The 26,506-nt window shown below is 33.9% G+C and overlaps 1 protein-coding gene across 2 annotated transcripts in view; it reads right to left on the bottom strand.

Annotated features, from left to right (window-relative positions):
- LOC142336398 (sodium/calcium exchanger Calx-like) overlaps nt 1–26,506 on the bottom strand; it is a 91,877-nt gene that overhangs the window by 54,538 nt on the left and 10,833 nt on the right. Inside the window, exons 5-9 of one of the 2 annotated variants that reach the window (XM_075385199.1) lie at nt 23,091–23,290; nt 17,912–18,010; nt 11,204–11,224; nt 10,008–10,235; nt 588–618 (exon numbers count right to left, since the gene is read on the bottom strand). In XM_075385199.1, the coding sequence (XP_075241314.1) occupies nt 588–618; nt 10,008–10,235; nt 11,204–11,224; nt 17,912–18,010; nt 23,091–23,290 (579 nt within the window). The remainder of the gene's footprint in view (nt 1–587; nt 619–10,007; nt 10,236–11,203; nt 11,225–17,911; nt 18,011–23,090; nt 23,291–26,506) is intronic. The other variant, XM_075385200.1, reaches the window with a different exon arrangement.

Raw genomic sequence — 26,506 nt, 5'->3', positions numbered from 1 at the left:
TAATGGCACGTGCTCTGTAGCTGGCGTGCTGTAGCTGTGCTTAACGTACTGGGGGGGAGGGGCACAAATGGGAAAGATCCAGAATTTGGATCCGATTAAGTGAAAAGTAGCTTATCATAATGAGATAGCTTTAATGCTTGTCTCTAGGGCCTATTTTATAATTTTTAAGCTTAGCTTGCATTATTTAAGATGGGAGTAAAGCCGATGAAAAAATTGACGTGTAGTGTGTTCTCTTGGGCAAAACTGAACTACAAAATTCTAAAATCAATCGAGAAAATTTTTCTTTCTCTTACAGTTTGGATTTTAGTTTTGAAAGCGCAACGCTACTTTCACTTTGCAAATTTTTACTTGAACTCTTTATTTTCATGTACACCAATTTGCACCTTAAACAGGATGAAATTTAATTCCATTGATTAAAAAATCTAACCTAATGCCCCCTCCTGTTGCTGAAACTTGGAGCAAGCTGTAATGCAAATAACTGTAATTAGTTCTGTAAACGTGCATTTATTAAAAGCAATCTACGCGTCTAACGCGTTACCTACAAATTGCAACAAACATGCTGTTGCCTAAAGCACACCAAAACTGACCTTGGTCTGAATTTTGGTCTCTGGGTTGGCACTGAAAAACAATCCGGATCAGAATATGGTCAGAAGTCAGTGATCAAACATTCTCGGGCTCACCAAACTTACCAAACATAAGGGTCAATAGGAGTCCTTCAAAATTCCATTGAATGAACTTGTTATGATTTGCAAGTTTCCCTAATGGTCCATTTTTTGGTTAGTATATACCATAAAAAAATAATTGTTTGTATCTAATTTTTCTCATTTATGAATTACACCATGAGCAATTCACTGTATTGAAAATACCTTTGAAGATTAAATTGGAACAAAACATCCGTTGCTTCACCGCCTAATGCCGTTGTGGAATTGATATAAATCATGGGTTCTTAACCCCTAGTTAAGAGAGAAACTTGGCGTTTGAAATACTAATTAATTTGCAAAGTTTCGAGGCCGATCTTGAGCATATTTGATAAGTAAACAAAAGAAGCACACATGAAGTCGGTGTGAAATCTTATGTAAACAAAACACAATTAAGTTTGCAAAGTGATCAAGTTGTCAGAAATAGTCGGAATCAAACTCAGAGGTCATTAAACGGAAGAAACTAAGTATGGAAACACCAGGAAAAAAATGGAACGGCTTGGCAAAAGCAATGATAATTTAATAAATAAATTCCCCGAAATCCCAACAATGCATCCTCTAATAGCCATTTTGGTGTGATAAACGCAAGTATTTATTACCTATTAGTAATTACAAGTTTGGAGTTACTGCTTAGTGTTTTGCGGAAGTATATAATAGGTATGTTAACTAGGAAAAATTACTGCTAAAGAAGGGAGAAAAACAAAAGGAATGCTTTGAAGAATTTGTCGGCCAAATTTATTGTAATTTTCCAACGGAAAACATGTTTGTTAGCCTCCAACGATTACCCACAGCAGGGGGAACACCAATTAAAGACAGAGAGGTAAAATTGTTGTTACAAACTATACTCTGTGAATAAACAAAGCAAATTGTATGTGAAAGAAAAAAGAACTTACCAATATTTTGTTTTTCGAATTGTGGAAAAGAGACTTTTAATCGTTAAAAACTGATACTTTTATGGTGTAATTCAGCAAGTGTTCGGCTTTTCTGCACAAAAATCAAACAAGCTTGAAATCATATTAAATTAAGTAAAAGAAAAAGATGGTTGAAGGGACACGCATGAAGAAATGAAAAGGAAAATAAAACGATTTGAAAAAGTGTTAGCTTTTTATTGCAATAGTGTTTTGAATCCAAACCCGGTAACCCCATTTTAGGAGAACTAGTGAGAGTATTATTTCAGTAGTGTTTTGTTTTTGCAGGAGAAAATTGGATAAGATCTTGGGTATTAATGCAATTAGTTGTTGGAGTTCTTATATCCAAATTTTGTCAGTCAGGTCGAATTTAGCGGGGGATTTTCGGTTAAATCATAGTGTCTAAATAAAATCAGAGCTCGGAAAAAGTAACACTACTATCGGTTTGGTAAATACACATTGTAGGAAATCATTGTTGTCAAGAAAAAGCGGTAACTAAAGTATTAGAGGTTGAAAAGGTCTAAACATTTGCAAAAGAGAATTTTTGGTGGAAAAAACGAGTTATGAATTGAGTCCAATGTATGAGATGGGACTAATTATTGTCCTGAAGTGTTCTAGAGAATAGATTGATAAGTCCAAAAAAGCACAAGGGCTGTTTGAAGGAATTTCTGATAGAGAGAAACTCAAAAGTCGCAAAACCAAGCGTCCATATTTTTGCGACCCCCCCCGCAAGTCCTGAAAACCCTACTTCCTCAAGTCTGATCACCATGAAATTTTAACTGATCACTCCCAGGGCAATTCCCTACACATTGAGAAAAACAACGGGCTTTTTCCGGTACCCGAAACCGCTCTTTTGGCCTTTAAAGTAAACAAAGAAAAAGGCAGAAAGAACTATGTTTTCCCTGATTTTTAAATGATTGACAGATCATTAAAACACAATATTCTCAGAACCACAGGGGAGCAAACGTATTCTTGGGTTAAATCAGGCAAGATTTAGCAACATGAAAATGGATAAAACAGAGTGTATGTACTTGTATAAGAACTGTTGAACATGAATTATAAGTTTTGTTGCATCTTGAACTTATCAAAGCGAGTTGTTCGCAAATTTCCGGTCATTTTAGGCAAACATTTACTTTAGATAAACTACAGCGCATAAACAATATCCTACAACCACTAATACGCTTATACGTTAGGTCAAAATGTTCGAAAAGGAACGACACGTTACGTTTTACTGATAAAAACTGATAAGGTTGAGTACCCTTAAGAACAAGAAAAACCATCAGACGCGAGAGAGCGAGTCTGAGAGAAAGACTTACGAGGCTGAGAAACAGCAGTTCGTCAGTCAAAGCGTGAGAGAGAAAGCTCAAGTGGAGCAGTTGATTGTCAGAGTGAGAAAATTGTACTTGTTTAGTGAGTTCTTCGCGAAAGAACATAATTTAGCAGTTGCGGTGAGTGAAACTGCAAAGTTATTCAAAATTGTTGGCTGGGAAGATTATAAGTTTTTGGCCAGTAACATAGCTACTGGGAGGCAGAACTTATTTTAGTTATCAGGAATAGGAATTGAAGTAACGGATTTGTGGATACTTGCGGAGAGTGATTGAATTGGTTTGATTTAGTGTGGATCAATAATTAATTTTGATAGAAAAATTCCTTTTGATTGTTGAATTGACTCAATTAACTGTCTCTGGCTAAAACATTACTTGTTGCTGGTATTACATATTTTGATTATTAATTCAATTATCCAGAGTGAAGTTTTCAAGCAGCCGATAGAGCAACAATTTTTGGGGACAACACAGTACACTCCCTACAACAAGAGGAACTACCAAACAAATCTTTCGGAATTTTGATAGAGTTTTGGGCGCTAGCCAGTCCCCAACTAGAAGCCTTCTAACGACAAAAATACAAAATTCTACAGTGGCGCTCCTGGGTGGGCTCTCTTGTTAAAAAGTCAGTTATTCAGAAGATTTGAATACGAGTGTGAAGAGAGAGTTCTGATAGACTTGCAACAAGTGCTCAAAGCTGGCGTCTTCCGACGCAGAGCAAGTCGAGGAACACGTTAACGATAGTCAGAACAAGATTACAAGTTTTGTGGAACGGAGGAGATCGAGAGAATTTGAGCAACAGAGACAGATATTTCCAGGAGAGGGTAATTTTGGAAGACAGTCAGTGATTTTTCTCGGGACGAGGATCCTAACTCAGCGTAGTGGTGGAAGCACCCGAGCAGATAGATTGAGGAGCTTACTCAGACAGAGACAAGAAGAAGAGCCGAGAAGAATAGCAGCAGAAATTGAAGCCTCAGAGGAGCATTCAGAGTGAAGCATTTTGGAGGACAATGTCAGGTTTCGGATTAATAAAACAGTTTCCTTCGCCTGGATATGAAGTTTGGGAGGACTGGCGTGAGTATTATTTAGATGCTTGTGAAGTTTTCATGTGGTCAGAAGAAGAGGTGAAGAGGTTTCTACCAGACAAGTTGTGTGGTTGGGCTCTTGATGCTTTAAATTATTTGCCGCGTGCATTTTGGAAAACCGATCAAAGAAATCGTGCCTGGACTCTTCAAGAAACTTTGTACTTCTTTGATCTGAGATTGTCCAATAACCCACAATTTTATGAGGACGCGTTTGAGAGATACTTGATAGAGAAAGAGGAATACGAGAAAGCAGCTTTAAAGTATGAAATTGACAGACCAGTTTTTCCAAGTGACGTTGTTGACAGAGAGGAGTTACCGCTCCAAGAGCGGACTCCAAAATCAGACAAAATGAAAGACGTTCAAGTTAAAACCGATATTATTGTCAAATCAGTGATGTACGAAAAGACAGCAAAGATTTCTTCAACTAAACGTTGGTCTGCCATAAAAGCTGTAGGTTTCGGAGTAAAAGCAGTGCTTGACGAGAAGCCGATTGTCAGAGTCGGAAATCAAGGCAGGACTACAGAGTTGACTGACAATTCGTCCGGTGTGGAGACTGTTGCTGATTCAAACGTCATTGGTGGCAGTCGAAATTTTGGTTCTGACGGAGAAACGGAGGAGCAGATTACGACAAAGACTAAATCTGAAGATGAACGGTTCAAGGAAATGATGGATCGATGTATTGCGCGGTGGGACATTGGTAAAAACTTGAAAATTGTAGAAATGAGAAGCGAAGCACTCGAGGAAATTAATGACAGTGAGGTGGAGGACGATGCAAATTTAAGTGAAGACGATTTTAGCGATGACGACAGCTTCTTCGATAGCGACGATGAAAACAAATTTGAATGCATGGACGACGATGTGGTCTTTCAAAACATTTGTGAGCGGCATATTAACTCTAAATCGCTTGAGTTGACTACCAAAAATGGATTGACAGTTGGAAAACAGTGCTCTAAAGGGTTGATAGCCTCTGAATACATCACGTCCGGTCCTTGCATGCCGTACTTTGGTAAATGGATAGATGTTGGAGAAACAGCTATGCCGCATTTTAGTGTTGCTCAAAAAGGTGAATTGGCCACAGCAGCAGAAAATATTTTTAGTGGAAATTTAATTGCTAATAGTTCACGCCAGGGTATAGTCAGTACTGGGTCGCAGCACTTTGACCACATTAGTGTGACCCGAACGTCTGAAGATAACTCTGAGAAATTACAAGGGAGTTTTGTCTCTTTCCCAACAGACGGTGCCGATCGCAAAGCCACCCAAAGTTGTGGTAGCAAGGCTGCAAAAGCAAACTCGGATGGATTTCTAGAAGAAAGCAAAGAAGAAAAATCGACTACAGCCGCGAAATCAGGCGGAAATTTTTTCTCCGAGAATTGTAGAGAAAACGAAGTTGATGAAAAAGACAAATTTGAAAACGAGGACTCAAAAAGAAACGCAACTGTTGGAGGCAGCGGTGATACTATACAGGAAGATGCACTTGTTTTTGAAACTTTGCGTCAGCAGCTAGCGCCTGAAAATTTCAAAGTGTTGGAGAATCGGAGCTTCGATGCAGAAATTGCAGTGGCTGATGAATCAGTTTTTGGTGATGTTCTTGAACATTCAACTGCTCAAGAATTAGTAAAACCTTACGCCTTCATTAATGAGCAAGATGGAAGTGGTGATGGCTCGGGTGATGTGGTTTGTGGTTTAGTTCAGATGAATTTGGAAGAGCCAGATCGCAAGAAAAAATGTTCGTTAAGCTCGGAGACTCAATTACTCCAGTCGGATGAGAAAAAGTTGGAACTGAGTTTCTCTTATGCTGCCAATGATGGGACTCCTCAGAGCAATCAGTTTGAAAGAAGCGCAAATGAGCAGTCACTGATGTTGGGGCAAGGCAGTGTTTCTACTCCAGAAGAAATCTTATTCCGAAAATATTCAACTAGCGAATCAGATTGTGAAGTGTTGCAAATCCAGAAGGGAAAGTTTGGTGACGACAAGTCAGTGTCGCTTTCAAAGGAAATTGATCTGGAGCTGAAATTGCTAATTGACGGAGAAAACAGTTTTCCGTTTGATTCTGGAGAGAACGTAGTGCCAGTACAATTCGAGAGTTCTTATTCGAAGCAAGATAATGAACGGGAGCAGTCCTCTGATTTTGAAGTCATGAAAGCAATTGAAACTGATTGGAATCAGTTTTCGATAGGCTTATCCGGCCAAGAAGAGACAATAAAATATAGGAGGGAGGTGTCGTATAGTTCTTCTCCGAACTTGTTGAGGGCGAGTGACGATCAGAGAAGCGTGGATTTGGAGTACCCTGAGTTGTACAAGCTGTTGTTTAGAAAACAAAAAGTCAGTCGAAAGGAGAAGTGGAACAAACTGAAAACGAGGTGTTATTCGTCCAGGGGATTCTTGCGCAAACGAATGAAAAAGTCGAAGAATGAGAATGGAGGCGGTCATCCATTCAAGCATCGGAGGAAGAAAGTAGAGTTGACAAAGTTGGTAAAGTTGAACTGTCTTTGGTGAGAACTAGTTAGTCAAATCTGCAGCTCTTACGAATGTGAGTTATTATGCCGTACATTAAATTAGAAGCTCATAATAGAATCAATAAGTCTGCTGTTAATACTCAAGTGCATATGCTCTAAAGAAAAAAAAACTATTGGAAAAATATGGCCTGTTGGATTGCAATGTTCGGAATTGGGTTAAAAATAGACAGAGTTGGGGTCTTTTGTACAGGATTATTTTGATGGTGAGCTTCTTTTTGGCCAGTTTTTGTGTTCAAAACGATTGGTTGACTGAGGGACTCATATATATGATCATGCTTATATCTTCTAGTTACTATCTAACCCCTAATCGGTGCTCTGGGCATTTCCTAACTTTCATTTACTTGGAGCTCTATTTAAATGGTTCACACTAACTTAGGTTCACTATTTTACTGAGAAACGCTCTGTGCAAAGGAGAGGGTGTGCTAGTCCTCAGTGAACAACGGATTTTTTATTATTCGGGAGAATAATAGTCTAGAAGGGAGGAGTGTGGAATTGATATAAATCATGGGTTCTTAACCCCTAGTTAAGAGAGAAACTTGGCGTTTGAAATACTAATTAATTTGCAAAGTTTCGAGGCCGATCTTGAGCATATTTGATAAGTAAACAAAAGAAGCACACATGAAGTCGGTGTGAAATCTTATGTAAACAAAACACAATTAAGTTTGCAAAGTGATCAAGTTGTCAGAAATAGTCGGAATCAAACTCAGAGGTCATTAAACGGAAGAAACTAAGTATGGAAACACCAGGAAAAAAATGGAACGGCTTGGCAAAAGCAATGATAATTTAATAAATAAATTCCCCGAAATCCCAACAATGCATCCTCTAATAGCCATTTTGGTGTGATAAACGCAAGTATTTATTACCTATTAGTAATTACAAGTTTGGAGTTACTGCTTAGTGTTTTGCGGAAGTATATAATAGGTATGTTAACTAGGAAAAATTACTGCTAAAGAAGGGAGAAAAACAAAAGGAATGCTTTGAAGAATTTGTCGGCCAAATTTATTGTAATTTTCCAACGGAAAACATGTTTGTTAGCCTCCAACGATTACCCACAGCAGGGGGAACACCAATTAAAGACAGAGAGGTAAAATTGTTGTTACAAACTATACTCTGTGAGTAAACAAAGCAAATTGTATGTGAAAGAAAAAAGAACTTACCAATATTTTGTTTTTCGAATTGTGGAAAAGAGACTTTTAATCGTTAAAAACTGATACTTTTATGGTGTAATTCAGCAAGTGTTCGGCTTTTCTGCACAAAAATCAAACAAGCTTGAAATCATATTAAATTAAGTAAAAGAAAAAGATGGTTGAAGGGACACGCATGAAGAAATGAAAAGGAAAATAAAACGATTTGAAAAAGTGTTAGCTTTTTATTGCAATAGTGTTTTGAATCCAAACCCGGTAACCCCATTTTAGGAGAACTAGTGAGAGTATTATTTCAGTAGTGTTTTGTTTTTGCAGGAGAAAATTGGATAAGATCTTGGGTATTAATGCAATTAGTTGTTGGAGTTCTTATATCCAAATTTTGTCAGTCAGGTCGAATTTAGCGGGGGATTTTCGGTTAAATCATAGTGTCTAAATAAAATCAGAGCTCGGAAAAAGTAACACTACTATCGGTTTGGTAAATACACATTGTAGGAAATCATTGTTGTCAAGAAAAAGCGGTAACTAAAGTATTAGAGGTTGAAAAGGTCTAAACATTTGCAAAAGAGAATTTTTGGTGGAAAAAACGAGTTATGAATTGAGTCCAATGTATGAGATGGGACTAATTATTGTCCTGAAGTGTTCTAGAGAATAGATTGATAAGTCCAAAAAAGCACAAGGGCTGTTTGAAGGAATTTCTGATAGAGAGAAACTCAAAAGTCGCAAAACCAAGCGTCCATATTTTTGCGACCCCCCCCCGCAAGTCCTGAAAACCCTACTTCCTCAAGTCTGATCACCATGAAATTTTAACTGATCACTCCCAGGGCAATTCCCTACACATTGAGAAAAACAACGGGCTTTTTCCGGTACCCGAAACCGCTCTTTTGGCCTTTAAAGTAAACAAAGAAAAAGGCAGAAAGAACTATGTTTTCCCTGATTTTTAAATGATTGACAGATCATTAAAACACAATATTCTCAGAACCACAGGGGAGCAAACGTATTCTTGGGTTAAATCAGGCAAGATTTAGCAACATGAAAATGGATAAAACAGAGTGTATGTACTTGTATAAGAACTGTTGAACATGAATTATAAGTTTTGTTGCATCTTGAACTTATCAAAGCGAGTTGTTCGCAAATTTCCGGTCATTTTAGGCAAACATTTACTTTAGATAAACTACAGCGCATAGACAATATCCTACAACCACTAATACGCTTATACGTTAGGTCAAAATGTTCGAAAAGGAACGACACGTTACGTTTTACTGATAAAAACTGATAAGGTTGAGTACCCTTAAGAACAAGAAAAACCATCAGACGCGAGAGAGCGAGTCTGAGAGAAAGACTTACGAGGCTGAGAAACAGCAGTTCGCCAGTCAAAGCGTGAGAGAGAAAGCTCAAGTGGAGCAGTTGATTGTCAGAGTGAGAAAATTGTACTTGTTTAGTGAGTTCTTCGCGAAAGAACATAATTTAGCAGTTGCGGTGAGTGAAACTGCAAAGTTATTCAAAATTGTTGGCTGGGAAGATTATAAGTTTTTGGCCAGTAACATAGCTACTGGGAGGCAGAACTTATTTTAGTTATCAGGAATAGGAATTGAAGTAACGGATTTGTGGATACTTGCGGAGAGTGATTGAATTGGTTTGATTTAGTGTGGATCAATAATTAATTTTGATAGAAAAATTCCTTTTGATTGTTGAATTGACTCAATTAACTGTCTCTGGCTAAAACATTACTTGTTGCTGGTATTACATATTTTGATTATTAATTCAATTATCCAGAGTGAAGTTTTCAAGCAGCCGATAGAGCAACAATTTTTGGGGACAACACAGTACACTCCCTACAACAAGAGGAACTACCAAACAAATCTTTCGGAATTTTGATAGAGTTTTGGGCGCTAGCCAGTCCCCAACTAGAAGCCTTCTAACGACAAAAATACAAAATTCTACAGCCGTTTTCAGACAAATTATCGAACAGCTTAACAATTAATTTATTTCACAAGCTCAATTTTCACAGATTTTTTTTAAAAAATTTGAAATATGGAGCATAATCTGTCTGTCAATATGGAGGCTGCTCAAAATTGAAATTTATGTTTTTGAGAATCTCTTGCAATGTCTGTGGTATCCTTCATGATATAGTTTTGCAATCGAATGTCGGTTGTGATCGGCTATAACTTTTTGTTTTGTGATTTTTCCAATGATCTAGAAAAACGTTATGTGCCATGTATTTAGATGCTGTTCAATTTGGTGGCGGGGTGCGGTGTTTTTCAATCAAGCAGCATGACAAATTCAGTGCCACGTCTCAAAACTAAATAAAATAACCTTGAATTAAAAAAACTCACATTTCTGGTACGTGGGTAATTATCACCTCAATTCTGGCTACTGATTCGCCAGGTTGGGTAATCATCAAAGGTGACAAAAACATCACTCTTGGTTTCAAACTGCTCCCAAATCTTTTCAGGTCAGTTTTGTCTTGAGTGAGAGCTAACAGCTGAACCAATTGGCTCATTTTCTCATCTCTCGAAGCAGTATTGCCAGATTTGTTCATGCGATCGTTGAAAACTTTCAACCTGTCAACACGTTATCAAATGTATATGAACACATTAAAGGTGTGAACAGAAGCTTTTTTCAAAACTAAATTGAAGGTCAATTAAGCCGAATTTTTTGCCCCATGGTTTAGGTCTACACGCTTCAACCCAAAACTTGACCAATGAAAAACCAACGTAAAAATAGTTCACATTTAGATTCTTACATAGATACGCTTTGCGTTTTGTGATAAGAATGGTCTTATCTTTGTAGCATATTGTCTTCGGCTTAATTGACCAGTTTCTTAAAATACCAGTCATTCACATGGACATTCAACTACGTCACGTGTACTAAAATCCTACTAAAATAGGAATGTCTAAAACCTTCACTTTTTGCTCTAATACAAAGACCTGCAGCCTATTTTATCTAAAAAAAATTGAATAAACCATTAGACATGATACTGGTATGATTTTGTCGTCTTAACAGTTTTTCGATTCAAACTCTGTTTTGATAAAAAATTTTTTGCATATCAACGTTTCGTTTCAAACACTCTTAAACTAATTGCCCCAGCTTTTGCTTTATTTGAAAGTCAGTTCGGAACACTTATCCGCATACTTACGCGATATCAAACATTTACCTCAAATCCCACGTGAACAAAAAAGCAAACCAATAATTGCTCTAAAAAGCTACAGTAACATTTCGTTTTAATACATTTCATTAATCTCGACGCAGGGGGATAAAAAAGGATCCGAGGTTATCAACAGTTATGAAAGGTCACAATAGTCTTTCTTTTTTCAAGGACGACATCACCTCCAAATAAAATATAGACATTCTTCGACAGTTAAATTTATCCTAAAACTTCATGCAATTGACAATTTTTAATTACAGCAATAATAAACTGAATATATACGACGCACATAAAGATACATTTAAGACATCCCAGCTACGATAGTAATCATCGAAAGTAAAGTCAGTTGATAGCGGCAGTTACAATCGTACAGATCATACTTACAGGTCGGGCAAGGAATGTTTCCTGAAAGTTAGTCGAAATAGTTGAACTTTCCCTTAACAATGCTACGTCGCTTTTCATTTATATTGAGTTGGTAAACTTTTTATCAATAAAAAGTGCATCCATAAATTTGACAGCAATCAATTAAAATTAATGTTGGGCCTGGCATATAAACTGCCTGTTTTATGCGTACCAAGAAAGAAGAGAGAATCAGTAAGCTTGTCTATGAACCAAAAAATGATTAAAGAAATTTTATAATCTGTTGTACCTCAACCGTTCTTGGTATAAAATTTAACACAACAATCGTAAAATTTAACAACAATCATAATGCAATCAAAGTAGTTGTTCTCTGGAAAAAGTTGCAGTCTCTTTAAAAAGCCAAAAAATTTTTGAGAAACTTTACAAACACCGCACTCAATGAGAAGTACCAAAACTTCGAGAAATTAAAAAGGTCACGAAAAGTACGTGTTGGTCCGATCCCTCTTGAGGGGGGAGGAACTATATACTCAAATGGAGTTTTTTTTGTTAAGTCAATTTTGACCAATGGATACTTTCGTCGTGGAGAGTTTTGAGTGGTATCATTAAAAAGCACGTCCAGCGTAAAATAGAGAATTAAAAAGATTTTTTCTGAACTTTTTTCGAGAGCGAGTTATCATGGTTTAAATTTTTGTGAACATTACACCAATTTGAGTTATTTTTTCCACATTTTCCGGAATTTTTGCCATAAATTTTGTCACTTTGGCTAAAATATGTTAAAATCTTAAATAATAGTACTGCTGATTTTTTGTCTAAAGACAATTTTTTTTACTATTCTGATTTAAATTTTTGGCTAAAATTTTGGCTAAATATTTCAAAATTCAGCTCTTTTCATTAAAAAATGTCCAAAACAGGCTTCTTTTGTCCAATTTTTTAAATTAAATTTGCCCCATCAACACACTCAAAAACAACCAACACAATCTTTCTGAACTACAAAGGAGCTAGTCTCACTTCCACTTTCATTGAAAGTTGTCTGGAGTTAAAGTTTTACTGTAAAAACTTTTAAAAAAGAATTTTAAAAACTTTTGTTATTTAAATAAACAATGGCTCAATGAGCTTTGCAACTATTTTTCTTTTAATTTGGTTAATTTGTAGCCTACTGTTAGCGAAGAAAGAATGATTTTTCTTCTTTTTTTGACTGAGTTTAAATTCAATATGTTCTGCGATTTTACGCATTGAGCTATCGTTTTCTGGCTTTGATACTACTAGATTTTACATTTTTTTATTTTCAGTCATTGGCTCATTTTTCACGCTTTTTTTCTCGTTCTCTAACATTACGATTAAGTTGAGAGTTCACATATCACCTTATTGGCACTCAAAATAAGGCACAATTGAACATATAAAGCATTTGAAAACAAAGATTATGGTTCCCACATCCCTTTCTCGATGAATTTAATTGAATTTTTACAATTGTCTTTAACTTTCGTTTGTACTTTGTCTTTTTAGTCGTATGAAAGTTCCTGGATAATGACAAGCCTTTTCGACGTTTTAAAGTGCAAAAAATGAGTTTGTTATCTGATTTGAGTAGATAGCTGATGGTCTTCATGTCTTTCAAAACAATTGTTTTCAAAAATTAAAAAAAATCACTTTTTAACGTCGCATTCTTGATCTTTTGTCTATTTGTTAACTAGTCTTGTTAACTACAGAAAAAATATTACTTATTGTTGTCGAGGGAATGTGCAAGTGTACCAAATCTAAGGTTTCTAAAGAATTTGTTATGAATTCAGCAGCGAAACAGTTTTTTTTTCGCAAAAAAGTAAACTATTTTTTTGTTTTTATGTCTATATTTGAGGTTTTTTTAGACGTAAGACATTCTGAATAATTACAAGTCTCATGTGCTTCCTCTGGACAAATTAAACGAATCTAACCAAATATTTAATTCAGTAGCTAAGGGTTTTCATGATTTTGAAAACATTTAATTTCAAAAAATACAAAACTTTTACTTAATTTTAGCTTTTTTTCTTTCTTTTTTTTGTCTTTTTGTTACCTATTCTTTTCAATGAGAGGTCGTATACCACAATATTGGTGTTTTCTCGCAAGTTTTATTTGAATTTTTGTTTGTTGTCTCTAGTTGTTTTTCCTTTTTGCAACAGTGCAAAATATTGAACAAGGACAAGTCCTAACGCCTTCCTTTAGCGGCGTATGTAATCATAAACATGTTGGATGTTTTCAGATGCAATCTAATGACTTCAATTGCTTTGAAATAAAATTTTTTTGAAACTATGAGCGAATTTTTTAACTGTGCTGTTTTTTTGTTCTTTTTTGCCTAATTGTTACCGAGCCTTATTACGGCGTGGTCCCATATCTTTTCTAGTGAAGTACAAGTTATTTTGTTTGGTTCCAGTTTTATCTGACGCTATTTTGACCTTGTTCATATATTTTTTAATGGACATAAAGCTTTGGATATAATTAATGTTTTTTGTTATTGTTGTTTAATTTTGTTGTTCGTCTTGACTTGATTTCTTAATAACGGCAGATGTCATTAATATAAAGCGGCATTTTCTACTCCACTGAATTATTTGCATTGAAGCAATTTTTTGTTCTTACAATTTTTTTTAAATACTTGAATTTTTGGTGGTTTTCTATCTGTTCCTCTTTTGGTAGAATCCCCCCGGGTGAATGGTAGAATGCGGATGAGCGGATGAGCGGGTCGGAACTTTATGTGCCAACGCACATTACCGAGCCTCCGTGTTGAAATATAGCATCTTATATCTTCATCGTCAACCATCGCTTTGATCAAAACGACTGCAATGACATGCCGAGGAAAAGTTTCAAAACGAAATCAAATTGGAACATAAAAGTTGATCAATTGACCACACGCAATGTACTGCTCAATAATTTTAAAGAAAAAAACTGGAAATTTTATTTGCAAGTTAATTGCATTTGCTGATAGCGATGTCATTTCGAACAGTAATTACAGCTTTGAAATGTGCAAAATCATTTAAGCAGTCAATTGAAAACTAAAAACGGACAGTTGTTTGGGAGAGAAGCAGAACTCACAGCGGGCTAAGTGAAATTAATTCACCAACAAAAAACTTTAAAGTAATGAATATAGTGGAACTCAAGCACATTGACAACTTTAGTGAAGAAAATTTAAGAATTTGTTCAGTCTTGATTTTCCGTATTAATAATAATAAACAATCTTGTCGCTATGGGAAGATTTGTAAGCCAGATATTTTTTTCTGATTGTATTTTTTGAGATTGGAAAAGTGTTTAATTCTCCAGAATAATTGCAAAGAACAAATAAGACTTCTATATTTTCAAAAAAGTTCCAAATTATGGTGTTAAATTTGCTAGGTGCTGAGCATAATTCTGATTTCGCTGCTGTTTTCAAGATAGGTCAGAACCAGTTGAAGTGATAGTAATCTCTATTCAAAAGTCATATTAGTCACTTTGGGGAGAGAGTATTAGAAACTTAGTTTTTAACAAAGGAAAATGTAAAACTAACTTTTTCTGCGAATCTGCTACCAGCTTTATCCAGAGAAGAATATATTTATTGATGTATTTACGCCTTCCGTTTTCACATACAGTAAAAGGTTCAAAAACTTGCTATTCAAGCCGGAGGACACACATGTCTTTGCGGCACTTTCTACTAGATCACTAGATTTAAGGGACCGCAATACAAAAAGAACTGATTAATACTTTGTGTTGGATTGTTTACTCTCGCACGTAACAGAAATGGAAAAAGAAACAATTTAAGCGTTTCATTTATATTTTTCTCTCCAAATCAAGTTTCTAAATAAAGGACCAGACATTTGGTACTTGCTCTTCCTCAAAAAATTTTTGTCTAGTAGGCTTTTGATTTTTGTTTTTTTTTGTTCTCCGTAAAAAATCGTGTTGAAAAGAGATTAATGACGTATAATCGATATAATAATTAAAGTAAACTAGTTCTCAGTACGGTTACAATAACAATAATGTGCTTAGTGACCGTATAATCTATATAAACATAGCATGACAAGTCCTGACGTACGATTCAAAGAATTATCATTGACTTAACAAAAAACTAGACTTAAAACGGACTAAGAGCGGATTGGGAAAAAATATTTCTAAGAAAAAAACAGATCAACAAATTTTTAAAAAAAAATAATGTCAAAATGCCGCATGTGAGCAAAAAACTACTAGCGAGAAAGCGAATATTTTTTCAAACACCCTTTTCTCACTCTGCTTCAAATTTAGAGCAAAAAAAATTTACGCCGCAAAACCACTCGCTTTTTCGCTCCTCTTCCTGTTTCGGCGTGACCAAAATCACTACTCCAATTTGAATTCAAAAATCATGAAAAAGTTTGAACAGATCTTAACAAAAAGACAGCGCCCCAATGCAATTCAAATTTTTTGAATTGTAATAATTTAAAAAAAACTAGTTCTCAGTACGGTTACAATAACAACAAACTTTTAAAATTCAGTATCTGTTTAGCACCGTACCAAACGAAAGCCAGGAAAAATGTTACCCGTTTGAGCACCATTTTGGAGCTGTCTAATGCGAATCAGTTTAATTAATTACAAGCTTGAATTAATTTTTGGTAGATATTTTTACATACAAACCAATAACCCAATTTATCCCCTAAAAGAATTAGGAACTGCTCTGTCAAAAAAACCCAAATCTACAATATTCACACAGTTGGTCACTTTTAGAAATAGATTTAAAAAGCCAATAACATTGAAAGAAAGTGTTTTCTCTGTTTTTGTAGAAAAAGTCTACCAGATTACGTTTTCAAAGAGCAGATTCAAAAAGAACTTTTATTTATATGACTCCTCTCGCAGTTCAATAACTTTTCCTTTACGTTGGATGTCAAATTTGACTCTTCTCGCAGTCCAATAAATTTACCTTTAAGTTGGATGTCAAATTTCTGGAGAGCTTTTCAAAGAATTAAATTTTGAACATATATGCAGTTTTTGCTTTGTTTTTGTTAACTTCTCTATGAAATTTATCTTTTCTTTTCTTCTCTCAATATCAAGCGATCTGATATTTGTTCTATTTGTCAAGAATGCGTTTGTTTTTATTTGATATAGTTTTTATTTCCTAGACAATGTTTTCGGAACCTCCAAAGTGTGAAGTTCAAAAACGTAAGCAATTTTTGTGTTCATATCCTCAAGATTTTACCTTATTCGTTGCAGGGGAACCAAAAAATATTGTTACAATAAAATTACAGCATCAGCAAAAAATTTTTTTGATGCTTTAAGTTTTTTTTAATAAATCGGTCTTATTTGCTATTCCACAAATGAAAACTATTTTCTTAAAGAAATTCCTATTTCACTGTGGTTGGTGTATCTATGATGGCAACGTTCTCCTGACGTAATTTGAAGAAAACAGAATTAAATTGATGACATATTTGTCTAATGTAATTTATGTGACCACGAAATAAGAATTTATTATCAATCCTATTACCTAAATATTTCACACCATTTCGTTCCTCCAAATGCTTGCTCATTCCAATTATCTTTCTTTTGCAGTGAACAGTTTGAGTCCATCAGAATAAAATGAGTTTTGCGAATGTTTGGCCTTAGTTTGTTACCAGCAGGCCTTTTTCAGTTATTTTGGAGCAATTCTTGATGAGTTTTGTTTCCGCTGGCATGTAATTCAAATCGGAACAACACAAACAATATAATTTGTAAATCAAGTTTCTAATTAAATGACTAGACATCTGGTACGTTTTCTTTGCTCAAAGTTTTTGTCTATTAAGTCCACGGTTTTTGGTTCTTGCTCATATCTTCTTCAAAAACCGTGCTCATATAAGATTAGATCAGCATAGAAAGTTTTTTTGGCTCAGAAATAACTGCCACTTCAACCTGAGAAAAGTTTTAATTTGGTTCAGCAGACGTTTTGTTTCTTCCAAAGTTGCGCTATCCCACAATTTTGCAGTTCGTCTCACAAACAATTGAATTCGGTTAAAATGCGGTTACAGAGGCTCACCTTTCTCCATAACGCATTTATCTGCGTTTTTAGTTTCTATAATAATCCTATAATAATAATTATTATTTGATGTTTATTTGGTATAAAAATTTTGATTGAGCATTATTAATCCTCAGACATTGGTTTTAAATTATTTAAGCTATTGTTTCATCGCACCACATTATAATTAATAAGGTTGTTTGTTAGTGGCTAGGTTAAGCCCAAATTTAACACGGGAATAATCAAGTTTGAAAAATCAAGGTCCGTATGAACTTTCCCAGATCAAATGATTTTCTCAAGTTTTTGCAATGTTTTTTTTTAAAATTCATCTTTAAAAACATTATATGACAAATTAGAAGTATTGAATTGTGATGTTATCATTAAATTCATATTTCAAGTCCCTTCCGTCATTTACAACTGATTCGTTGCTCACATTCAGTGTTCTCTTATAAGTTGACCTTGTCACCTTTGGTAACTAAGACTTTTCCTATTCTACTTGTAGCGACATTTTTCGTTCATTTATGACGCAATCCTGTTATCTCATTTGAGAAGAGCTGAAATGTTGCTCAAATTTATGCAATTAAATGGGTTGAAAACAAGTGAAAATTTAAAAATTCAACCAATTTAGCTCATTCTTTTAATAATTGAGCGGCTAGCAAATATTTTAAAACTTAAATATGCACTGCGAACTCGAGACGCCCATATATATATATATATATATATATATATATATATATATATATATATATATATATATATATATATGTGTGTGTGTGTATACTTACTGGTTCCACTGGAGAATGGCCTGGTTCTTCAACTGTTCCTGGATGGGCACAACTGCAGTCGGTTGCGCCACTTCACTCACTGACTCAATCGGCTGTTTCCTGTGAACAAAAGTGGCATCATTCAACGCAACCGAGCAATAAACAGCAGAGGATTTTGAAAAATCCGAACCCTCCTAGATTCAGAAACTTTTGCTCAATTTTCGTTTTGACGAGGCTGAAATATATATAATGGGCAAAAAATGTTCAAAGCAGCTCTTTTCCTATAGACGTGCTTTTCGCAGCTTGGCTTGTATTTAAGTCTTGCAAAATTTTTGCACGGTTCACTAGGGCATTAGTTCATAGTGATAATACGACAAATGAAATTAATCGTTAGAATGTTATGAATCTATCGTGCTATTGTTTTTAAATGCATGGGCACCACAGTGAAGAATATTTCCTCGCAAGATATCTTCTGCCGTTGAAATTTAAGCTACTCAAGAGATATTTACAAAATTCTCTGAAATAAGCGATCAGTTCAATATCAAATCCTATTAAGTTGAGATCTTTTTTTAGCAAAATCACAATGATGAAATTGGCCCCAATCTTGTCCTAACGTCGGTCAAAATCAAGTGTTATGAAAGAGCTTGAAGTCTTTCAGCACAGCTATATTGCATAGTTATGTGTTTGAAGCTCAAATTCCACTCTGATTGGCTTTTTAGAGAATTTCAGCGTAAATTTCATAAAACTTATATAGCTTGTTTATCAATTTTCCAGTTTATTTCTCGTTTATCGCTTTTCGAGAGGTTTTTTTCAAGTTCAAAAAATTAATTTCTTTTTTAAATGTAGAATCTCCACTTTATCCGTTTTGTGAAATTGTGAAAAAAGTATGTATAGTTCTTTCTTAAATAGACAAGTTCTATTAAATTTTATTCGAAGACTACGAGTCAAGACCAAAAAAATCAAACAACAAAAACAAACATTAATTACGACCAAAAATCAACGTACATCTTAAAAAAATCATAAAACGTCAAATTAACACCAAACGTAACTTGCATTGAAAAAAATAAACTGTAATTCACAACAGAAGATACGGGACCTGCCCTTAATGAGACTATATAACGATTGGACAAAAAAGAACAAAAAAGGAAAAGTTAAAAAATGGTTAAATTTTTTTTATTAAAAAAATATTTAAAGTCATGGAAACCTTTCGCTATCAACTGAAATCTTTAAATAGGCTGTTAATAACTCTAGGAGAACCTCTCATTATCCAGATTATGCTTTACAACGACAACATATAAAGAAGAACAACAAATACTAAAAAAAATTTTAAAAAATGCTAAAAATCAGTGCCAAGCCAAAAAAACCTAAGCTTTTAACTAAACTAAAAACGCATACACGCATACATAATAATTTTTATCAACAAAGAGAACTAACAGCAATTACTGAATCTAAACAACAAAACAAAAGAAATAAGAAAACAATAATAAAGAATGCAGAGCTTTTTAAGAAACAATGATGTTTTTTAAACAAATAAATTCAAAGTGAAGAGAACCATTAGTTTCAAACTTAAACAATTTAAAAAAGTTCACTTGTACCTCCAAAGGAAGCCGGAAACCTTCCATTATCCCGAATATAACATAAAGCTCTAAGTAAAACGAGAAAAATAGGCAGTATATAGATTTTTCATAAAATTATGCAAGAAAAAGGTGTCGAAGCCGTGAAAATTCGTAACCAATTCACTGCATCAAAACAGGATATTTTCAATTGTGTCGTCATTCATCGTTGTTCTAATTTTACCTATTTTGTCGTGAGCTCAAAAGTGTGACAGAAAATTAAAGACAAATTTAAAAAAAGAAATATGAAAATTCGTTGTTTCAAAGACAAAAACTCATTCCTGAAAACACAAAATTTAATGACGGCTAAATGTCAATTCATAAGAATGATGATGCAAACTCTCTGCAGGCAATGAGCTACATATTGACAGAATTAAGATTGAAATATGACAAGAGCTCAAAAATCAGCTATATTTCGTTTTAAAAGCAAAGATTTTGAGAGTCCTAAAAACAATCAGCTTTCACCTAAGGAAACTAAATAATTAAATATTGCCTCCAAACGAAGCCAATGGGACACGTTGCTGGGAAGACTTCGTCTTAAAACTAAAAATAGCAACACATAAAAACCCATGTTCGAAAAAGAAATCAATTTTACTCAACAAAGTGTTTATGACGACATAAACACTTTGAGCTTCTCTTTGAATATTTGATATATGATTTTGGGCCTCTGTTTCGCGTACAAAAAAATCTGATGGTAACTTGGCAAAAAATGAAGTAACTCCGATGTAATTGCACTCCGGTAGTTCACTTAAGGGAAACAAAAAAGCAAGAAATCTTTTTAAAAATAAAAAAAAAACAGCCACATATACAATTCGAACCCAAGAACAGACCAGAACTAGCCTTGATCTTGTTGTCCCCCAGAACTAATTAATTGTGTTGAATCTTTTGAAATGCACAATTTGACGGAAAAAGTGAATATATTAGGAAAAAGTGATGAACTTTTGATAACTACCAGAGTTAAATTGGAAAAAAACGACAAATTTCTTTTTCTGAACTAATCTAATCGCCTACGAAATTAAAACTAGACATTTTTGGAGCTCGAAAAATTACGTCAGTGGTTTTTAGGTTGTTACTTTTGGCTAATTTAAACGAAAATTCAAAAGAACAATGAAGAATTTAGTCAAACTATTTGTAAAAATTTCGGATCAAATTGTTCACCACCTCTTCTTTGTATTTAATATCAAAACCATTAAAATTATTTTGAAAAATTTTAGTTTATTGTAAATCAAAAGTTGTCACAAAATTGTGCAATTGTGCGAAAATTGTGAACAAAAACAACTGAAATCATTCAAATTATCACAAAAATTTGAACCTCGTTAGCTCCGTGGAAAAAACGAAAATCAAAAAAGTCTTTTTAATTCTATATTTTACGTTGAACGGACATTCAAGCGATAACACTCACAATCCTTTACGATCATTATATCGATCGGGCAGAATTGACTGAACAAAAAGCCCTTTGAATATATAGTTCATCCCCCACTAAGGTGGGTCGGAAGAACAATGCAAAGATTTCTGATTGATCAACACGTTAATTAAACAATTTTTGAGAAAATTATCCAATACCAAAAACTGATGTTGAAATATCGAACCTTTTTTTAACATTAATTTTTAATTAATTCAAAAGAACGGTTTTTCTCGAAATGATGTTTTGTAATATTGTGTAGATTATACTTTTTTGCAAACTCGAGGCGCTAAAACATTTATTTCAACAAATATTACAATGTGGTTCAATATTCTAACTAAAATTTGGTTAAACTGAAAATTTGAGCTGCTATAAATTGTTTTTTCAGCATTTTGGTCAGCTGATCAGTTATTAAACCGGTAAAGGAACAAAAGTTTGTCAGATGTGCTAAAAAAACCAAATGTTTTTGAAACAATTGAGATTAATTTTTTTCTGAAAATTGAATCAATTGATTTATTGACAAAAGACAGACATTTTAAATTTCTGTGATTGCTAAAATTTTTGTTAGTGTTCTTTTGGTTATAAAAATTTGTATAACATTTTGATTTGACAGAAATTTGGTTTCGATCGAGATAATAGTTACAAACACAATTAGTGCGTATTGTTTCTGAAGGATTGTGGGGTCTCAAGACAGCTAATACTATGAAAAAAGTCTCAATTTAAACTGGTTATCTTATTCTTTTTTTTCCAGAAAAACTTTGCTGCGTCAGAAAAGAAAAACGGCTGAACTATGCATGCAATGTACCTTCTATCATCAAACCAAACTTCAGCCTGATTGCGTTTGCAATTTTCAAATTAACTAACAAATCGTTATAAATTAGCTAAACGATTTGTTGCTATTCGTTCTAAACTATTTCAGTAATAAGCATTTTTCATTTCTAATTTTATGAGCTTCAAAAGTACAAAACTATGCTGTACAGTTTAAAATTCAGTACAAACTATTGTCTCTGCATTATTATGATAAATTTATTCTGAGCAAAATCAATTACCTTAAAAATGACATATTGAAAGAAAAATTGATCATGTAAAAAGCATAACAACCTTGGGATATTTAGGTTTAGATATTGATTTGGATTTTAATATTGATATATGCTGGCTCAAGTCTGAATTTCAAACCCAAGCCCGGTTAAATGAAAATAAGAGTAAGTTTTTCAGAGCTTATGCTAAGAAAATAACCCTACAGTACCCTACTATGTCTCCATTCAATGTCTCCATTTTGCTGTCTGTAACTGGCTTGCCTGGCGATATAAGTGCGAAGCACTGTCGAAATTAACCCATCTTTTCTAGAAGAACAAAGTCATTTTTAGTTTAAGAATTGTTTAATTAACTCAAAAACTCGAAAAAAAATTAATTAAAGACTACTGCTTCCCTTCCGATGAATTTTTTCCACTTTCAATGATGACTTGAAGTTTATTCCAAAATGAGTTTTGAAAATTAAAAATCGACGTTTTTGTTTTTGTTAACATAAATGAGAAAATAGTCTGAAGCAGGAAATGGATGAAGATATCTCATCGCGTCAGAGCAAAAAATGTTTACAAAAATGGCTTTTTATAACTTCAATTCAATTACAGTTATCGCTATAGTGAGTTAGACTTCGAATTCTTTGACTTTTCATTGTGCTTCCTGAATGCGATTTTTTCATTAGCTGATATATCGCAGCTTTTATCGGCTGATCGAATTTTTCAGTGTTTAAACGAACAAAATTTCCACTTGTGATAGATAAGACATTCAGAAAGCACAGGAATACGAGTTCTAATTTTTGTGAGCTTTAGTTATAAAGCTTCAGTTTTAATAGAGCTTTAATTATAGAGCATTGCAGAGCTTAAAATTAATTGTCAGCTTTTGCAGAACATAAGCTTGTGCAATTTTGTTCATTTCTAAAGCGCATTTAAAAAATCATAACACAAAGTTAATGAGTATTAATAAAACTACGACAAACACCACCGATTTTGGACCAATTTTGAAAAATTAAAACGCGTCAACCAAAATTCTCTGCGAGATTCAAAAAGTTATTAAACCATATTTAAAAACTGCAATTAACAGCACCTGAAATAAAAATAGGTAAAAGGCGGTGAAAACAGACGAAAATTAAGAATGACGAATTTAACAGAACTAATTTACTCACTTTTTCACTGTGAATGAGGTGGTGGCATAGTTCACACTATTAGAGTGGTTTCCTCCCCCTCCCCTCTCTGCGATTGATGAATTCCTGTCCCCTCCCCCAGCAGACGTGGTCAGCTCCTTCAGGGCACTCAGGGCACTCCTCTTGTTCTTGTGGGTGAGAGAACCCACTTTGAGGGTGCCAGGATTCACCGAGGAACGTCTCTGAAGGAAAAAATCTGGTCAAATTGAAGATCGAAAAGAAGAACTTGCAAACAGAATTGTCGAAGCAATTGAGGGAAGTATGATGTTGTAGGGTAGTTTGCAAGGCTCCACCAAACACTATCAGTAGATTCAGAAGGCTGGTAGTAAGAATTAGGACTTTTACGTTCTCATATGAAGCCTCATTATTTTCTAGAATTGTGAAGCTGAAAGATATCATCACTCCGTTATTCGAGAAAAAAAAATATATTTTTCTGAGCTCTAAGAAGCTATTTTTTGCCAACATTGCTAAAGAAACATCTGAAATATGATGCACAGTCATACAAAAGTTGTTGCAGTTAGTAGGTAGATGTCCCGGTTTTACCTAGGAATCAACAATTATAGCCAATTAGGACGTGTTTCACAAGACAATAATTCAAGAAGGTCTACAATCATAAAAATTTAAGGGGACTGAAAAGCGATTATTATCATTTCTTCACGTCTCATTGAAGTTGAAACGATTAAATAGTAAAGATGTATTGAAGAAATGAAGGTTTAAATTAATAACAAGGAGGCTCGTCAAGGTGCGTTGCACATGATGTTCCAACCCGACCTCACCTACATTTTTGACTTAATTGTCAACCAAATGAAGAGATAATAAAAATAGATGTTTGAGTTTAAAACTATCGTTACACAACCTATCTACTAATTGAATTACATATTGCCATGTCTTATTACAGCACCAACGAATTCTGACAGTAAAGAGACTACGAGAAAAAAACAACAAAATATGCAGAAACAAAAATTTCACGGCAAAAACTGAATATCAAAATAAAAAAGCTCCTAGTAACAACGTCAAAAAGCAGTCAGATAAAACCTTAATTGCTCAAATTTATTTCCTCTAACTATACAGCAGATGGAAAGTTTTATTAATGAGACTAGGTAACAAGTCGACAAAGAAAACGAACAATGAGGCGAAAATCAAAAACTAATCAACATTTTTTAAACCAAAAAATTTCAAAAGTCTTAAAAAATAATTAGCTTTTAACTAAATAACTCCTGGTGAATTACTAAAAAAGCCCTATAAAAGTAAAAAGGCTTAACTTTGCACAGACTTAGCAATAGAAACGAACTAAAGAAAAACTCAAAATTATACAATGATTTGCGAAAACAAACTTTTGCTACCATTAAAATCATTAGCTAAAATCTGAATATTATGTATTTTTAATTCAATTGTTATTTCTACTAATTCAATTGAAGGATTTGTACTGAGAGATTAAATAAGTTTACTTGGGCCACATTTGAAGACCATTGGCACCTGTTATTACGCGATTGTTTTGAAGGAAGAGAAAAAGAAACACTAAAATTGATCACTCAAAAAATGTTTGTAAAAACGCATAATGTCCATCAAACAAAACATTCGTGCCGAATATTATCAGTAGGTATATTGTTTTTGAAATACAAGAAATCGGATGGGACCTCTCATCGAGGAAAATAAGTTACAATTTGACAAAAAAACAACAAAAACTGAAGTGTTTGAAAATTTTTAAAAAATGGATATCATAAACTTTATGACTATTCGCTATGAACTGACTGCTTTGGGTAACCTCTCTTATTCAAACCTCAATTACAAGTTTATGAGACTTGTCAGCAATTTAGGGCTATCTAAAGAACAAAAACAGGCAAAAACAGCAAATTCAAGAAAAAAAAATTGAGAAAACTGTCGAAGGCATTAAAAAATAAACTTCTCACTAAAAAATTTTGTTTTTTCTATTATTTTTTACAGCAATGGGATTCCTCTTTTTTATTATCAATATAACATCAAAAAATGAACAAATATGAACAAATACATTGGAACCACGAAATTTTCGAGAAATCTTGTATTATCAACGCCAATAAATTCATTAGCTTTCAACGTAAGACAGTATATAAGCTAAATTACGCTCGATGGGATAACAAGTTTGTTTGCCAAGCATATTTTATCAATAACATCTTACAATATGTTATTTACTATGGAAATAACAAAAATGACAGACAAAAACCAAATATTCAACAGTAAAGTGCCGGAAAAATGTGTTGAAGCAATTTAATCATAAGTTCTTCTTTGATAATTTTATCTATGATCGGATGAACGTCTTCCCTGAACCATTGGGAACTATATGTATTGGGAACTAAATTATTTGAACAAAAAACGCATTTGAAGGTACAGTTCCTCCACCCACAAATGGGGTCGAAACAATAAATTACATGTCGGGTCGAAATATATATCACGCAAGATTTGAACAAGAAACATTTCACAAGACTAAAGATCAAGCGTTTTTAACATCTTTCTTTTTATTTTCGATCGTATTCATTAATACATGAACAGAAAAGCCTAGTTATTTCCAACTAATTTACTTTTTCAGTTTCAGTTTCAAAAAATCAGTTGAACAGTTGAATTTGAAAAGGTAAACAAGTTGACGAAAAAAAACAACAAAAACTGAAAAGGTTAAAAAATCATTGAAAAAGTATTATATCACAATCTTTGAGACTGTTCGCTATGAAAGGACTGCTTTGGATAACATCAATCCTTGAATACCCATTTACAAGTTCTTGAGTCCGTTCAGCATTTTACGCCTACCAAAAGATTTAATAAATAGGCAAAAACCGCTTATTCAAAGAAAAATTGAGCGAGAAAAGTGTCGAAGCCATTACAAAATAAATATTGGGGAGTTACTGCTCTGTCATCCAATAATTTTTGAACAACATGAGATTTCTTCCTTATGACATCAAAATATCAATAAATATGAACAAGTACATTCAAAACCGATAGTATCAACGCCCTTAAACTCAGTTGCTTTCAGCGAAAGGCAAGAAAAGCGCTCGATCAGCCAAATGAATTGTGCCTCAATGGGAGGACAACAATGTTGGTCATTGACATGTCATCGATACCATAAGACATTAAAAAAGTCATTGACTAAGAAAACAACAATAAATAAAGGCAAAAACCAAAACTCAGTAGAAAAGTGCTAGAAGAAAGTGCCGAAGCCATTAAATTCATAACCTATTCTTTAAAATGTTTATCTATGATCAATTGAAAATCCTTTTTGAGCCAATAGAATTAACACTAATAAGATAATGTCATGAGATTTATGAAGAACCAAAAACAAATCCAAAAATTTTCCAATTGTCAACTCGCGCATCGATTTTATCAAACTAATAGTCAGAAGATAAAGACACAAATTAGAATTTTTTGTTGAA

The sequence above is a fragment of the Convolutriloba macropyga genome, chromosome 3, assembly GCF_964194025.1.
Source record: "Convolutriloba macropyga chromosome 3, txConMacr16.3, whole genome shotgun sequence".
NCBI classification, from domain to species: domain Eukaryota; kingdom Metazoa; phylum Xenacoelomorpha; order Acoela; family Convolutidae; genus Convolutriloba; species Convolutriloba macropyga.
The sequence above is the reverse complement of the archived record's forward strand: the minus strand, read 5'-3'. Positions and strand labels throughout refer to the sequence as shown.